Source organism: Ornithodoros turicata, chromosome 1, assembly GCF_037126465.1.
Source record: "Ornithodoros turicata isolate Travis chromosome 1, ASM3712646v1, whole genome shotgun sequence".
Lineage (NCBI taxonomy): Eukaryota > Metazoa > Arthropoda > Arachnida > Ixodida > Argasidae > Ornithodoros > Ornithodoros turicata.
Window position 1 is genome coordinate 186,102,877 of NC_088201.1, and position 17,882 is coordinate 186,120,758.

The 17,882-nt window shown below is 44.2% G+C and overlaps 1 protein-coding gene across 1 annotated transcript in view; it reads right to left on the bottom strand.

Annotated features, from left to right (window-relative positions):
- Positions 1 to 17,882, bottom strand: part of LOC135378871 (uncharacterized) — a 157,791-nt gene that overhangs the window by 28,442 nt on the left and 111,467 nt on the right. The window contains exons 18-20 of the mRNA XM_064612023.1: positions 10,886 to 11,021; positions 1,485 to 1,609; positions 195 to 327 (exon numbers count right to left, since the gene is read on the bottom strand). Of these exons, the coding sequence (XP_064468093.1) occupies positions 195 to 327; positions 1,485 to 1,609; positions 10,886 to 11,021 (394 nt within the window). The remainder of the gene's footprint in view (positions 1 to 194; positions 328 to 1,484; positions 1,610 to 10,885; positions 11,022 to 17,882) is intronic.

Below are 17,882 nucleotides of genomic sequence, written 5' to 3' on the forward strand. Positions count from 1 at the left end.
TCGCTGGATAATGCGCTGACTAATGCGGTTGGGCCTTAAAACACGAGGTAAACGGCATCTGAGGCAGACTTGCTCTGGTGCACCATGTGGTGTTGGGTGGACACAGGTGCGGTCTGCTGGTGCTGTTGTGGTCTGACGCTTATCACAAAAATGCTATGGAACTGCCGTTTGCACGTAAAAGAAAAAGCGCTTACCAGCAGTGATGTTTCTGCGTATTCGGGCTCAATGCTTCCGGTTTTTCAGGATTCAGCACATGGTTCTGCATATATCTATCGTTGCACGCAGACTGTGCATGGGATAACGTGTTTTTATTACACTCAGCAGAGCCTGTAAACAAAAATTATAGTACGTGTAAGCTGGCCCAAACCAACATACAGGAAGAATTTCAGAAGGGCGTACACGCTGTACTTGAATGAACCCCAGTAAACTGCTGATAGATGCCCAGTGCTAAGAAATGCTGCTACGGCATTGCACCGCAGTAGCCATTATATTATTGCTCTGCGCGTAGGTTCCTGCGCAGCAGAAGAGGGCGAGGGTGTAAAATCGAGCTTGTGGTGACGTACCGCTCTCACATTCGCCAGGGTCTCCAATCGTTCCACGTCATAACAGCGGAAAGGTAAACAGTGGGAAACGCGCCATACGCTCCGTGTGTTTTCCGTTTTGTTAGGGGATACGGTATTTCATACCTTCTGTATTTTTTACTGTACTTTGTCGTACCTGAAATGGGTGTAACGTTCTTCGTTTCTGAAACACATACAGATGAGATTATCGTGGGAGAACGCGGTTAACATCCAAGTTGCTTGAAGCCGCCACATCTTCTGTGGGGAGGGCAGCGGAGTGTTAATGTGATTGCGTGCTGTGCAGTCTTTTATGGCGGCCAGGGAAGATAGAAAATGCTACTTTGTGCGCGCCGCAAAGCAGCATGAGAACTTTTTGGAACACTGCTCTGTTGTGCTATGGTTTAACCCAGCTGACGCGGCTGCACACCCCGGTGCACACCGGGAATGCTGTTCTCCTTCCTCTACCTCTGGCTGTTGCAGTTTCGTAATGCTTCAAGGCACGCAAGTTTCCATAAGCACTCGTGCGCAACAGGGGCTGCTTGCTTTTCTAAAAGCCTACGCTTGTCCCATCCTACAGTTGTCAAGACGAGGTTTACTGGAGATCAACAGCTGCAGAAACTGTGGGACGCAGTTTCCTACATGATGCAATGTTATAGAAGGTGAACGTTTGCCCACTTGACCGATTAAAAGATATATGTTACGATGCCTATGGAGCCTGTGCCACTTGCGCATCGTATACAAGCGCACACCGGCGATCCTCTCACTCTGGCGATCCTCCTCGATTTCAACTACCATCAAGTCCCACTCAATGTAATGAATTTGATCGCCGGAGGGATATTTATCACTGGACTTACAAAGACTACTGTTGCCCCAAGCCTCGTATTATGTGTTATCCCTGCTTCATTCTTCTTTTATTGTACTTACAGAACGACTTGGACGTTCCACATTGAGTCTCAACTTTCCGAGTGAACCCCTGCAAAAAGTCTTCGGAATCGCATCCTTCTTTTTTCAGCGTGTCCTGAAGACAATTCTGGCTGTACTGCATCATACTGGAAAACATCGTGCACAAATAGCTGTTAAATCACAGGGGCGCGTAACATCGGTTCGCGCCGAATAAACAACGCAGTGAGCTGCGCACGAGCGAATAAGCAGCTTTTTCCGCCAGTTTGGAAGCGACAAGTAGTATTCAGTCATTCCAAAACTACGGCAGGGCGAAACTACGACATGGGCCCCTGGGCCCTGCCCTGAGCCCTGCGCGTATTTTTCCCCATGCGGCGCGTGTGTGGAGGGTTGTCCACATGCTTATCTGCGGGGGGAGGGCTGCGTGCGCGCTTACCCTCTCACGTTTTTTAGCCTGGGTCGACTTCTTTCGACATTTTTTAGCCCTGGCAGACTTGGGTCGCGTACTTTTTCCCGCACCCGCCGGGCGGCGCTCGGGTGGAGTGGCTTACCGGTGGGTGGCGTGTGGGTACGTGAGGCTGCGTGCGCGCTTTCCAGCTCACATTTTTCAGCCTGGGTCGCCTTCTTTCGTCATTTTTCAATCTCTGTCGACTTCAATCATAATTTTTTTTACAGCTACAACATGTGTGCAGTAGGCTGTTTACATGCAAAGGATAGCCATACGCAAAAGTACACATGAAAATATATTTATTAAAGTCAATAGTGCTAGGAATTGTGCTGGGACTCTGTGTGGAGGAGAAAAACCCAGCCAAAAAACCTGAAGCAGAAGAAACACAATACACGTAACAAAGAAATACTTATTACAGGTACGATACAATAGCATTGAATAGGTATCACAGATCAACACACAATATTTTTTATTAACTGTAATCATACACACAAGTTTTCAGTGAATCAGAAGGGAGAGCACATTTTAATCAAAGAAGATGTTCTCAATCAATACGATTACAATCAAAATTACAAGTTTTATTATAAAAAGCCTGAGATGTGAGAACACGATAGATGTTAAGTAATTTCGAGCGCAATCGCGAATCTAGGTTTCATCGTCCAACATGACACAAATTTAATTAATCAATTTCTATTGAAGTGAATAGTGCAGACATAAGGAAATAATTCGAATCCACACATAGCATTAATATAGAACCAATTATCGAACATGTAGGGAAATAATAGCTACACCATATCAAAACGAGAAACGATCACCACATTTAATCAAAGAAGATATTCTTAATCAATATGATTATAAACAAAATTATAAGTTGTGTTATAAAAAGTCTAATATTCCTATACGTGAGAACCATCAGTGCAATAGCGGGAAGTTCTGATAGTTGTATGTAATTAACTGTGAACAGCAGAGACCCTGGAAGACTATGGGACATGATAAAATAAAATCTATGCCACTACAAAGAAGTTATTCTTAATCAAAACAGAAGAGGAGAATAATTTATCATTTTAATTATCATAAAATCATATTCGTGACAATCTAATCGAACACTATACAATTTTCATTCTAAGAGACACTACAAACCTTACTTTGTTTTATGAATCCAACACAGAAAATAGATATGTTAAAAATGAACGTCACCACATAGCACGCTCCTAGCCAACAACCAGCTCTGATGATATCTGCCCTGATTTGTTGAAGATGGGTGCCGTTAGATGTATGGAAGACCACGGAACACGAACGACAAGAACACAAGAAGAAATAAAATCTATACCACTCCAAAGAAGATATTCCTAATCAATATGATCACAATCACATTACAAGTTGTATTATACATATTTCTACACGTGAGAACCATTATTGCCATAGTGTGAATATCTGTCATAACATTTCGAGCGCAATTCCAACATTACATAACTTTTAATTTCTTATTAAGTGAACAGAATAGACGTAAAGAAATAACGAGAAACAGGACAATCAATAGCTAAAATTAATAGAAACCCAAACTTGCACACCATCCAACACATAGAGAAATAATAGCTAATCAATCTATCAAAAGGAGAAATATTACAATATAGCACAGACTTAACGCTGAAGAACAGAGGAACACTCTAAGCGGGGACATGTAAACAACAACAGAGGAAAATAACCATCATTGAACCATCATGAAATCGACCAACATACAATTTTCATTCTAACAAACACTACGAACCTTGGTGGAGGTATCCAAGACATAGAAAATATGCAATGTTTTCATCTCGGTTTTCACTCTTTTCCTTAAAGCCGTGAGGCTTTATGTCTCTATCTAAATGACCAAGACGAAGCAACTCCCATGCTTTATCACTCAAAGGGTTGGGGGCTAATTCCTTCGTCCAGCAAACAGGGCGTTCTAGAGGTCAGATAAGATAGTTCAAAGGGGATATATTTTATTGTGCCGCGCAAATAGATGTCGATATTATTCGAGGGGATCACTAAATTTTCGTATCCTTTCCTTGAAACGGGAATCTTTCGTCAAAGTGGTTGACAAGCCGACTAAGTTTGTACAGATGCGATGTTGTTATTGAACATCTAGAGAAAGTCCAAATTATTAAATTGTAGCAACAATACTCAATCAAAAAACGAGAAACAAACTTAATTACATCAAGTTTTGTAATATCTTGCAGCAGAAAGTTCTATATAGATGAACCACACAGAAAAATCAAATGTGAAACACAACTCAGAAATATGAGGCATTCCCAACTCAGAAATTACTTTTACTTATCTCAGTCGAGTGAACAATTGAAACAAATATGACACAATTAATACATCATGCATACATACTCATAGAATATCAGTCGAACCTGAAACAAAACAATATTTAATTCAGACAAATAATTTCTAAGCAAGCAGCGTGAATACACCGTAGGGTCTGTACAGAAACTTGTCATTTTCAATGAATAAACATGATCAACTAGTGGATTCAAGCGATAAAGTGTGATGAAACCCGACGACCTCCAACACCAACCTCAAGTTAGAGAGGGACGGGCTCTAGAGTATGGCCTTGTACATTGAATCATTGAAAGCGCACATTTTTTCTTACTCATCACACCTTTTTGTAAATCAGTTTCCATAATTCTCATGGCATGTAGATATTAATAACATTCTAAAAAAAATTAATCAATAAAATGAGCATAGATATGCTTTTAGTTAATGTAGACGCGCACTTGAAAACAGGAGAGACAATTGTTCTACATTGAAAAGATAGATTTTGTAATCGCTACCATAAGTTATGTGAAGATGCGATAAAACACTGCTTCGAAAAGGAAGAGCCGCGAAACGATTTCATTATCGCTGCATTTTAATACGTCCTAGACATGGTCGTACTCGGAGATATGGTACAAACTGCAGAACTGAAGATGCAAGAATTTATATGCCCAATCTACAATACTTATAAAAATATCTGCACCTCAACGTCGGAAGGACCACTGGGATGAACGGCGGAGTTTTTGGGATTTGCTAACGAAGAATTGAAATACACTAGACCAGATATAATTGTAATCATTGCAATGGGCATTGCGTTCATAAAGAAAGCAGTCAGACCAAATTATCATATACAATCCGTCTATATCGCACGGTTCACTACGGATTTGTTGAAATTACACATATCTGAGATGGAAAGTACATAAACTCTTCACACGTGATATGTACCACGGCAACGCAATTATTTTATTGTACCAGTCAGTGATGTCGAATGAAGAGAAGTTCAATATTGTCGTGCAAGGTCTGATGTATCATCACTTATTGAAACTCAACAAAGATACCAAGTATTCTTTGTCATCATTGTAATGGATTCTACACATCGCAACGAAAACAGCTTATGATTAGATTGAAGACTGCTAAGACGAATATTCCATACTGTGTGTAAGAATTCTCATAGGGAATGAGACCTGACCATCAAATAGGTTATACCCGACTACACTCTGTACAAGTACAACATTCGAACGATAGAATTGCTGGAGAAGGATCGGTCATTGAAATTTAGAGGCATGATACATCTGTCTATGATTACAAAGAAGGATCACTAATATCTTGTGAAAACTTAATAATACGGAGCCTTCGCGAAAAGAGAATCTATTATCAGATGCCGCGATGCAAATGGAGGATTTTACAAGCACGGTGTGCAGGCGAAGTCTACATTTCTAATCACTTAATCCTCCTAACACACAGCCCACAAACGTACATGAAATAATTTCCAAGCGGCAATCAGATTTTGTGAGAAACGGATCACACAACCGCCATCAGAAATGATTACCCAGTATACAATGAAGATGAGCGTTATGCATAAACACACTGGAAGATATGTTATATTAATTATAATAAGCAGTTCTGCTCAGGTCACACATAAACGTAGATCATTTTCACAAAATATACTCGAGATTTCCCGTAGCCACACAGAAAAACTATCATTATTATTTTAGTGACATAGCATCCAGGCAGTCGCGTCCTCGAAGACGTTTCGGCAACACGCAGGGCCGCGTTTCGGGAATGCCGTACCCGAAACCGAACGCGATTCTGCGCCCGACGCGTTAACGCGGTACCACACGCGAGCGTGTTGCTTTTTCCTGAAACGGGTTCGTCGACGCAGGTGATAAATAAATAAATTTCGTTCGGAAAATATTCGTAACTTTTAATATCCACGACATAAAGAATTCGCATTATGGTATAGTGTATATAGAAAATATCAATCCATTCGATTAAATCCTTTGTCATCGTGAAAGAGTGCTCGTCAAAGTGAGCGAGCTAAAGCCTGCGTATTGTGAAATTACACATTCTACAACACTGATCATAAATCGCAAAACCATTTCAAATTTTAATTAAAGTCTTACTGATGTGTGGTAGTCACCACTTCTCCTGAATGTGAATCGATAAATTTTAGCATTTAATCCACAATTAAATATCTTGTATAGTATGCGTGAGTATATGCACAACTTTTTAATCTATATCTTTAAAAAAAAAGCAAGAAATAGCGTGCAGTTTTGACTTTGAAAATTTAAAAAAGAAATTTATATTTAGTGTGGAATTTGCGTTTGACAACGAAATTATTTCATATACGTTTGTGGGCTGTGTGTTAGGAGGATTACGTGATTAGAAATGTAGACTTCGCCTGCACATCGTGCTTGTAAAATCCTCCATTTGCATCGCGGCATCTGATAATAGATTCTCTTTTCGCGAAGGCTCCGTATTATTTCGCAGGCACTGAACCCGAATGAGATTGTAAAAGTCGATGACACTGTGTCGCGAAGGCTTTGACTTATTTCGCCGCAATCAGTTATCTTGCCTTATTTCCCGTATCTTGGACGGCTCATTTTTCCTATCCAGTCATACAAACGGACAACTGTGTTGACGAAAATATTTATTTATTTATTCCACACTCCAAACGGGTTGCTTGTCAAAGACGCCTTTTCTTCCTCTTTTACTACGTCTGGGCTAGTGCAACTGATTGAGAAATATACTTGCACTTTGGAATTTAATTCATGAAATATGATAAGTTTTCACAAGAGATTAGTGATCCTTCTTTGTAATCATAGACAGATGTATCATGCCTCTAAATTTCAATGACCGATCCTTCTCCAGCAATTCTATCCTTCGAATGTTGTACTTGTACAGAGTGTAGTCGGGTAAAACCTATTTGATGGTCAGGTCTCATTCCCCATGAGAATTCTTACACACAGTGTGGAATATTCGTCTTAGCAATCTTCAATCTAATCATAAGCTGTTTTCGTTGCGATGTGCAGAATCCATTACAATGATGACAAAGAATACTTGGTATGTTTGTTGAGTTTCAATAAGTGATGATACATCAGACCTTGCACGACAATATTGAACTTCTCTTCACTCGACATCACTGACTGGTACAATAAAATAATTGCGTTGCCGTGGTACATATCACGTGTGAAGATTTTATGTACTTTCCATCTCAGATATGTGTAATTTCAACAAATCCGTAGTGAACCGTGCGATATAGACGGATTGTATATGATAATTTGGTCTGACTGCTTTCTTTATGAACGCAATGCCCATTGCAATGATTACAATTATATCTGGTCTAGTGTATTTCAATTCTTCGTTAGCAAATCTCAGAAACTGCGCCATCAATCCCTGTGGCCCTTCCGACGTTGATGTGCAGATATTTTTATAAGTATTGTAGATTCGGCACAGAAATTCTTGCATCTTCAGTTCTGTAGTTTGTACCATATCTTCGAATACGACCATGTCTACGACGTATTGAAATGCAGCGATAATGAAATCGTTTCGCGGCTCTTCCTTTTCGAAGCAGTGTTTTATCACATCTTCCCATGACTTATGGTAGCGATTACAAAATCTGTCTTATCTTTTCAATGTAGAACAATTGTTTCTTCTGTTTTCAAGTGCGCGTCTACACTTAATTAAAAGCATATCTATGCTCATTTTATTTATTATTTTTTTTAGAATGCTATTAATATCTACATGCCATGAGAATTATGGAAACTGATTTACAAAAAGGTGCGATGAGTAAGAAAAAAATGTGCGCTTTCAATGATTCAATGTACAAGGCCATATTAGAGCCCGTCCCTCCCTAACTTAATGTTGGTGTTGGGGGTCGTCGGGTATCATCGCACTTTATCGCTTGAATCCACTAGTTGATCATGTTTATTCATCGAAAATGAATACATGAATAAGTTTCTGTACAGATTCTACGGTGTATTCACGCTGCTTGCTTAGAAACGATTTGTCTGAATTAAATTTGTTTTGTTTCAGGTTCGACTGATATTCCATGAGTATGTATGCATGATGTATTAATTGTGTCATATTTGTTTCAATTGTTCACTCGATTGAGATAAGTAAAAATAATCTCTGAGTTGGGAATGCCTCATACTTCTGAGTTGTGTTTCACATTTGATTTTTCTGTGTGGTTCATCTGTATAGAACTTTCTGCTGCAAGATATTACAAAACTTGATGTAATTAAATTTGTTTCTCGTTTTTTCATTGAGTATTGTTGCTACAATTTAATAATTTGGACTTTCTCCAGAAGTTCCATAACAATATCGCATCTGTACAAACTTAGTCGACTTGTCAACCACTTTGACGAAAAATTTCCGTTTCAAGGAAAGGATTTCAAAATATAGTGATCCCCGCGAATAATATCGACATCTATTTGCGCGGCACAATAAAATATAGCGCCTTTGGACTATCTTATCTGTCTTCTAGAAAGCCCTGTTTGCTGGACGAAGGAATTACCCCCAACCCTTTGCGTGATAAAGCATGGGAGTTGCTTAGTCTTGGTCATTTAGATAGAGACATAAAGTCTCCCGGCTTTAAGGAAAAGAGTGAAAACCGAGATGAAAACATTGCATATTTTCTATGTCTTGGATACCTCCATCAAGGTACGGTAATCAAGGTAAGGTAAGTGTTTGTTAGAATGAAAATTGTATGTGGGTCGATTTCATGATGGTTCAATAATGAATTATTTTCCGCTGTTGTTGTTTACATGTCGCCGCTTAGAGTGTTCCTCTGTTCTTCAGCGTTAAGTCTGTGCTATATTGTAATATTTCTCCTTTTGATAGATTGATTAGGTATTATTTCTCTATGTGTTGGATGGTGTGCAGGTTTGGGTTTCTATTAATTTTAGCTATTGATTGTGTTGTTTCTCGTTATTTCTTTACGTCTATGCTGTTCACTTAATAAGAAATTAAAAGTTATGTAATGTTGGAATTGCGCTCGAAATGTTATGACAGATATTCACACTATTGCAATAATGGTTCTCACGTGTAGGAATATTTATAATACAACTTGTAATGTGATTGTGATCATATTGATTAGGAATATCTTCTTTGGAGTGGTATAGATTTTATTTCTTCTTGTGTTCTTGTCGTTTGTGTTCCGTGGTCTTCCATACATCTAACGGCACCCATCTTCAACAAATCAGGGCAGATATCATCAGAGCTGGTTGTTGGCTAGGAGCGAGCTATGTGGTGACGTTCATTTTTAACATATCTATTTTCTGTGTTGGATTCATACAACAAAGTGAGGTTTGTAGTGTCTCTTAGAATGAAAATTGTATAGTGTTCGATTAGATTATGTCACGAAGATGACTTTTTGATAATTAAAATGATAAATTATTCTCCTCTGCTGTTTTAATTAAGAATATCTTCTTTGTAGTGGCATAGATTTTCTTTCCTCTTGTGTTCATGTCCCATAGTCTTCCAGGGTCTCTGCTGTTCACAGTTAAATAGATACAACTATCAGAACTTCCCGCTATTGCACTGATGGTTCTCACTTATGGGAATATTAGACTTTTTATAACACAAATTATAATTTTGTTTATAATCATATTGATTAAGAATATCTTCTTTGATTAAATGTGGTGATCGTTTTTCGTTTTGATATGGTGTAGCTATTATTTCCCTACATGTTGGATGACTGGTTCTGTATTAATGCTATGTGTTGATTCGAATTATTGCCTTATGTCTGCGCTATTCACTTCAACAGACATTGATCAATTAAATTTGTGTCATATTAGAATATTAAACTTAGCTTCCATATTATGCTCGAAATTACTTACATCTATCAGGTTCTCACATCTCAGACTTTTTATAATAAAACTTGTAATTTCGATTATAATCGTATTAAGAACATATTTGATTAGATGTGCTACTGCATTTTAATTTCAGAATCTAAGGACTGGATATAATTAATAAATTCTCTATATTATTCACATGTACTGTCTCGTGTTTTTGCTTCATCTGTTACAGGTCGTGAAGTTTTTTCGGCTGGGTTTTTCTCCTTCACCTGATCGGCATCACAATTGGCACAATTCCCAGCACTATTGGCTTTAATAAATATATCTCAAGTTGATTGGCATTACAATTGGCATTAATAAATATATTTTCAATTGTACTTTTTGTGTATGACCCTTCTTTGCATGTCTCTGCATGTTATAAGCGCGCGGACAACCCCCCGCACACGCGCCGCGCGGGGAAAAATACTCGCAGGGCTCAGGGGCAGGGCCCAGGGGTCCAGGTTGCTGAGTGGACCGGCCGTAGCCTCGACGTGATTGAATACTACTGCGACAAGCTACGTCAAACGACAATTGAGCAAAAAGCCAATGCGCGTGGTGGCAGGGTTCGAACTTTCACTCTCCGGATCTCCGTCAAGCGATGTCACCTCTGTAGCACATCAGCTTGGCTTTCACCTCAATTGTCTGCCTCAAGTGCAGGGCCGGACAAATCAGTCATGATTCCGGTCTCCTCAAGCGTTTCTAAGTCACTCATCCAGTGAAACACGAGGTGGGCGGTATCTGTGGCAGACTTCTAACAGGGTGTGGGGTGAAAACAGCCTTCGTCCGGATAAGTATCTCAAGAAGACTGTGGAACCGCCAGTTGTACGTGAAAAAGTCCTTACCAGCAGTACCATTTGTTCGCCTCTTTGTTCACATATTCGGGGGGAAGGACGAGGCCGCGTTCCTTTATAAAGCTTTCTTCGCAGACAGTCTGCGCAGGTGATAACGTTTTGTTAGGGCACTTTGATGCAACGTCGCCTGAAAACGGAAATAATTATGCGTGTAATGTTGCCCCAACTAACTTGTACAAATAATTTCAGAAATACGATCTCCCTGCTTTCACGAAACCCAGTAGAAGATGCATCCAACAGTGATTACGTGGTAGTCAATTTTTCATATGACTTACGTTTTAAGTTCCTACAGTTTGAAAGATTACTGTTCCCTTGCAGACTTCACTTTTCGAGATGACCTGTCTGGAATACAGACATGTCATGGCGAACAAGTGCATTCGTGTACATTTGTGGTCGTTGCCAGTGTTTAGGGCTTGATGCTTCTTCCGTAACATCGTTCCTGTGCGACGCCGTTTTATTAGGAAGAGCTCAGAGTAAGTGCCCCATTACACTTGCGTCGTGCAGCTTTTTTAACATGTGTTATTTTGCAGAATTCGAGAACTCCTTGTTGACATGAAAAATTAGAGTGGAAGGCTTGTACAGGACATCCCGGATTAAATGAGATTCAGGACAGGTCCAGCACCCCCCCCCCAACGTTTCCCCTACGCCCTTATGAAGAACTTATACCACTTAATAGCCAGCTTGTGAATTGTGAACTGAGACACAATCGGTTTAGTGTTCACGTCTTTGCAAGTGTGCTTCCTGCAGCATATGGATGTTCATTGTATCTGAAGTATCTGTATGGTATCTGGATCGGATTGCAAACATATTTCACGAGGTTTGTACGGCTTGTCGTTTGTCTGCATTATAGTCTTTCTTAAACATAATTTTCAATCATTAGTGAGATAGCATATTGCCCCACGAAGTTACAGCAGGCTCCAACAGCTCTCAATAGAGCCCATAGTTTGATATAATTCACACAACACTGGGCACACAACCAATCAGAGTGCGACGTCGTAGATATTATGCATAGCCATTGGGCCAATCAGGAGCCTCAACGTTTTGCTGAACTTTCAGCCGGTACTGGCCACCATGAACTTCTACTGGATTTCACGCTTCCCGCCGTTATAGGGTATTCAAAGTAACTGAAACGACTTTTAGCTAAAAGCAACATTTTATTCACACAAAGCACAATCGGAGAGCGCACACAGTCTCGGCCAATGAGCTTCCAACGTTGTAGGTCGGCGCAGTGGTCCATATTCTACAGCCGCATCCTCGGGTACCTGAGGAAGACTGGCTACAGTACGTTTTGAGCACTCTCTTCACCTTTTGTGATATCATTGCTCTTTAGGCCTCCTGCCCTTCCCCAGTGCTCTGATGCTAAAGACATTGAATCTCTGTTGTGCACTTGTTATATCTCTGTCAGGAATATATTCATCCAGTTGTGTAATTGTAACGTATATATAATGCACCATGTCTTTATAAAACGTTATTCAGATTGCTTATGCTTATCGTTCATCAATTCATATAAGTAAAAAAAAATACACCGGAATGCGTGGAAAGTCTCGAATTTCTTTTCTGTGCGACCAGATTCCTTACTGTTGATCACCGATGAAGTACACCGGGATCTTCGTTAATGACTGATTGGAATTTGTATTTTTTTTATTCTTTCTAATTCGAATTCGAATTCCTTTTTATTCTTCAATCAAACTCCGTAAAGGCAGGGAACAACACCAGTCTTACCTCATTTACAAATTTCAATCAATCATTAACGAAGGTCCCGGTGTACTTTCAATAGTAATGAATCTGGCCGCCTAGATGGGATATACTTTCCTTTTTTTTCATCATTTTTTCTTTTCAGCTACGCCCTCAGTACAGCTCACCCTGAGCTGGCTCAGTAAGAAGAATGACATCACCAAACGGACTTGACTTGCGGAATGTTCCAGAATATAACTCACGGACAACTACCACGTGGCACATTTGCACCGACTGTGAAGTGACTTACCGAACCTATTTAAGCATATGCAACTCTTGTACTTCTTTCGTCCTGACGAAGATAGTGCCACTGTCGAAACGTCGACCGTTCTTTTATAATCTATGTTTTAAATTACCCATTAAATAAATTAGTTTTTGTTAACTTTCCTGTAATCTGTCGTCCACATCGTATTAATATATATATATATATATATATATATATATATATATAGATATATAGATACTCATGGAACGATGCGGCAGCACCAGAGGACACGTGTTTCGCCGTGTTTGCGACTCGTCGGCCCTGGGTAGCTGCGCATCGTTCCGAATTGGCAAACCAGGGGTCACTCAGCGAGCGATATACACCTGGGAGGGCGACTGAGCACTCCTCAATGCCACAGTGCAAGCCAGTGAATTATAATGCAGGGGGGAAAGCCATTAAAGGAACAAATAAATGATGCTAGACGTGTTTTTAATTCAAACTTACAGATTAACATGGCTTCTATGGCTGCACGCAGAAAAACAGATACTCATGGAACGATGCGGCAGCACCAGAGGACACGTGTTTCGCCGTGTTTGCGGCTCGTCGGCCCTGGGTAGCTGCGCATCGTTCCGAATTGGCAAACCAGGGGTCACACAGCGAGCGATATACACCTGTGAGGGTGACTGAGCACTCCTCAATGCCACAGTGTGTGGGATTTGCTCATGCAAGTAGCCTTCCCCACCGGGTTGTGGTCTAAATAACCGGTACGTTCCCTATCGCCAACCAAGAATGACTCCGACACAGGTTTGGAATAACTTACATTGCCGACTTTATTGCTGCAACGTCTGCTCACTTCCAAGTCCCAGGTACGAGTGACCTCTTCCTCCCCAGGGTCCCCTCCCGCGACACCTTCCACTGACCTACTTCCATGCGCCAAATCGGCCCACGCGGCCAAACTGGCCAGTGGAAAGTTCCTGTGTCGAGGGATCGCCTGGGGGAGATGAGGTCACGGGACGGTTCCCCATGTGTCCCCCAAACTGGGTCACCACACTCCCCCCCACCTAAGGCCCCGACGGGGGGTTCGAACCCAGAAAGTCCATGAGTTCTTGGTCGAACGCAGCGGTCGACTTCGGGGCCTGGTCGCTGGGGGGCACCGGGTTGGGGGTGACGCCAGCGGTGGGAAGGTCCTCGGCGGTGGCTCTGCCGTGCGGCGGTGACCCGGCCTCGAGCAGAAGCTCCGGCCGAAACTCCCGAAAGGTCCGCAGGGCGGCGGCGACAGCGTCCTCGGCGGAGGGCGCAGGTGGAGCGTCCGGGACTGCCGGTGTTCGGGTGGCCAACGCGGTCCGGTGACGGTCACCCAGCTCGTGGGTTGTGCGGTGGATCACCAACCCACCGCAGGTCCCGCAGAGACGAGCCGTCTCCTCCTCCGTGTAGACGGCCGGGGGCTCCGTGGGGTGCCGGTCGGACAGGAGATGGCCCCGGAAGGTGGCTGCCACGGTCTCCGAAGCACCGCCACGGAGGGGACGCGGCTGGTCGCGCCACCTCCTCGATGACACGAAGCACACTGGCCCCTCCCCGACCTGCACGGTCCAGGTGGCTACGGAATGGTGACTGGGAGTCGCCCGCGGGGTGGGTCCGGCCGAGGGCGCAGTCCTCGAGCCTCTTCTCGGGAGACGGGTGCTCCTCGTTGCCGAACGGTCTCTCACGACCGCGTTCGGAGTGGCATGCCTGGGGTTGGGGGTCCTGAAAAGACAGAACGTGCGGAGACACGGAAATGTTATCGCGCGCGCAAATTGTACGCGCGAGAACGCTGACCTACAGCCCGTGTTCCGCCGCGGGTAGGGCATGCCGCCCTACCACGTTGCCTTGGGCTAAAGCCGCCCTGGTCACCCTGCAGCTGATTAGGTGGGCGGATAGACTCGTCCCCCTCGTCCGCCGCGTGGTCGCGTTCATGATAGCGTTTTAAGTCGCCAACGTGAACAGGCCCTGTCTCCTCCGCCGTGTTCACACGACGGAGTCGGTACGACAAGCGAGATAATCGGGAAATCACCCGAAAAGGTCCCTCCCAGCGCTGCGCCAGTGACGCTGCGAAACCTATAGCAGCGTTGCTCAGCGGGTGTGTGCGCTTCAAGACCAAATCCCCTACTTCATATGACAGAGGACGGTGCCCCTTATCGTACTGACGCGCTTGTTCCGAGCGGGCGGCGTCCAAGCTCTCTCTTGCGGAATTCACCGCATCCGAGAGCCGACTACGCAGCTCGCTCGCGTACCTCGACAGATTCCGAGCAATCGGCTCCGTGCACTGTCTCAGTCCGTTCTCCAATGGGAAAGCAACCTCCTTCCCAAAGTTAAGGTATGCCGGGGAAAACCCCGTTGACCTGTTTACTGTCGTCCTGGTTGCAAATCCCAACTCAGTAAGACGCACATCCCAATCCTTGTGCCTGTCGGTTAGAGCTACCAACATATGCTTAAGGTTGCGATTCACTCTTTCAGTAATGTTCGCCTGGGGATGATACGGCGTCGTTCTCTTGTGCTGAATACCAAGTGCAGCACAAGAGTCGACAAAGACTCGGCCAGTGAAATAACTGGCGTTGTCAGTGATCAACTGTGCCGGAAAACCGAACCGGGAAAAGGTCTCCATCAGCCGGTCCCATATTCTCTCCGACACCAGCTTCCTAAGCGGGAATAACTCCACCCACTTAGAAAAGTGGTCAGTAACCACCAACAGGTACTGATTCCCCCGTGGACTTCTGGGAAATGGACCCATTACGTCACACGCTACTATGTGCCAGGGGTAGCTGCTGACTACTGGCTGCATGAACCCTGGGGGTTTACCACCCCTTGGTTTTGCTTTCTGGCACACGGGGCAGCTCCGAGTAAAGCACATAACATCCTGCCTCATCCCCGGCCAGGTCGCGACGCGGCATAACTTATGAAAAGTCTTGCTGCCACTGCCGTGACCCGCAAGGGCTGAGTCATGGAAATAACGCATAAACACCCTTCGCAATTTCCTGGGAACTACGACCTTGAAGGGGGAAACACTCTCGTCCTCCTCGTCTAACCCGGGCACATATCGCAGCAAAAGCCCGTCCTCACCCAAGAGATATGAGTCGAGGCATCCGTCGTCATCCCTGCCAGCGTTACCGGTGTCAGCTGCGCTATTATCCGCCAGCTTTTCCGACTTTTCCGACCCGCTGACATAAACCGTCCGACTTCTGTGCCTCTAAGAGCTCTTCCCTGCTCACGATCGTGCCACAAGACAAGGAGTTACCTGCCCGATTCAAACCAATCGCGGCCACGAGATCCCCCTCCTCGGTCTGCCGTTCCACGCCTTCCGGGAGATTAGCGTAATCGCACGCGCACCCAATCTCCCCTCCTCTCTCTTCCGCTGGGAGAGAGGACCTCCCGCGTCTAGCGGCTCTAACCAGGTCCAAGTCACCCACACAACCGGTCGATGACCTGCCCTGACACTGAGGTTCCTGCTGTAATTCACAGCTGTAACCCAGTGGCGCTCGGGACAAAGCGTCTGCCACTTTGTTCGCGTTTCCTTTCAGGTATTCTACATGGTAGGAATAGCCCTGAAGTGCTAACGCCCAGCGTGCTAATCTGCCTGACGGTTTCTTCAACCGCTGCAGCCAAGAGAGTGCTTGGTGGTCGGTCTGAATGGTAAAAGTTGTCCCATCCAAATACATGTCGAACTTTTTCAAGCCAAACATTACCGCCAAGCACTCCTTCTCCGTAACGGAATAGTTCATCTCCGCCGGCGACAGTGTGCGACTAGCGAACCCGACCGGGCATAAACCACCGTCGTGTTCCTGTAGCAACACTGCACCAAGCCCGTAATCGCTTGCATCAGTTTGCATAACGAACGGCTTGTTAAGATCTGGCAACCACAATTTAGCTGTATCCGCTATAGCTTGTGATAAGGAGCGAAACGCCTCCTCCTGCCTAGGCCCCCAAGGCCACTGGGAATTCTTCCGCAGTAGCTCGTACAGTGGTTTTGCTAAGGACGCGCAATGCGGGATGAACTGGCGATAGAAGCCAACCATTCCTAGGAACCTCTGAAGGCTCTTGACGTCATGCGGACGAGGATACTCGAGTATGGCCCTCAATTTATCCTCATTCGGACTTAGCGTACCAAGATCAACTACAAAACCAAGGAGATCCACCTTGGGGGATGCAAGCTGAACTTTGCCGGGATTAATGGTCAACCCCGCGTCCCTCATCCGACTTAGCACATTGCCCAAGTGAACGAGATGCTCATCGAACGACTTAGAAAATACCACTACGTCGTCCATGTAAGCCATGGCATAATTGAACTTCGCGTCATCCAGCACGACGTCCATTAGCCTCTGGAAACTAGCGGGCGAGTTGGACAATCCAAAAGGGAGTCTCGTAAATTCAAACAAGCCTCTGTGACACGTGAATGCCGTCTTTTGGATATCCTCCTCCCCTACAGGAATCTGCAGAAAGCCCCTGCTACAGTCCAAAATCGTGAACACGCTGGCATTCCCCAACGCGTACATGATCGACTCGATGGACGGAAAAGGATAAGCATCTCTGACCGTCACGGCGTTTAACTGGCGATAATCCACACACAGCCTTGCCGTCCCATCTTTTTTAGGTGCCAGCACCACCGGGAAAGCCCAGGGGCTCTGCGACCGCCTAACCGCGCCTGTCGCAATCATCTCATCCAGCGCCGCGTCAAGGAGATCCCTCTTACGCGCGCTGAGCGGCCTGGGGTTACACCGCCAGGGCCTCGCAGTACCAGTATCAATCCGATGTTCCAGAACATCGGTTGTTCCTGGGTGCTCCGTAAACATTTCGGAAAAGGGTAGTAAAGCGTCCAAAAGCCTGGCGCGCTCAACTCCTCTGCCCCCGAAAGACGCTACCACCCGCTCGATATCCTGTGGGATTCCCCCCACAGTTTGCACAAGCTTAGTTTCTGACGAGTGGGTATCCACACGACTGGTTAAACGGCCAGTCGGTGAAGGAGAGGCGAAAGGAATCAGTGGGCTTAGCGGTCCCCCACACCGATATCCGTTTGCC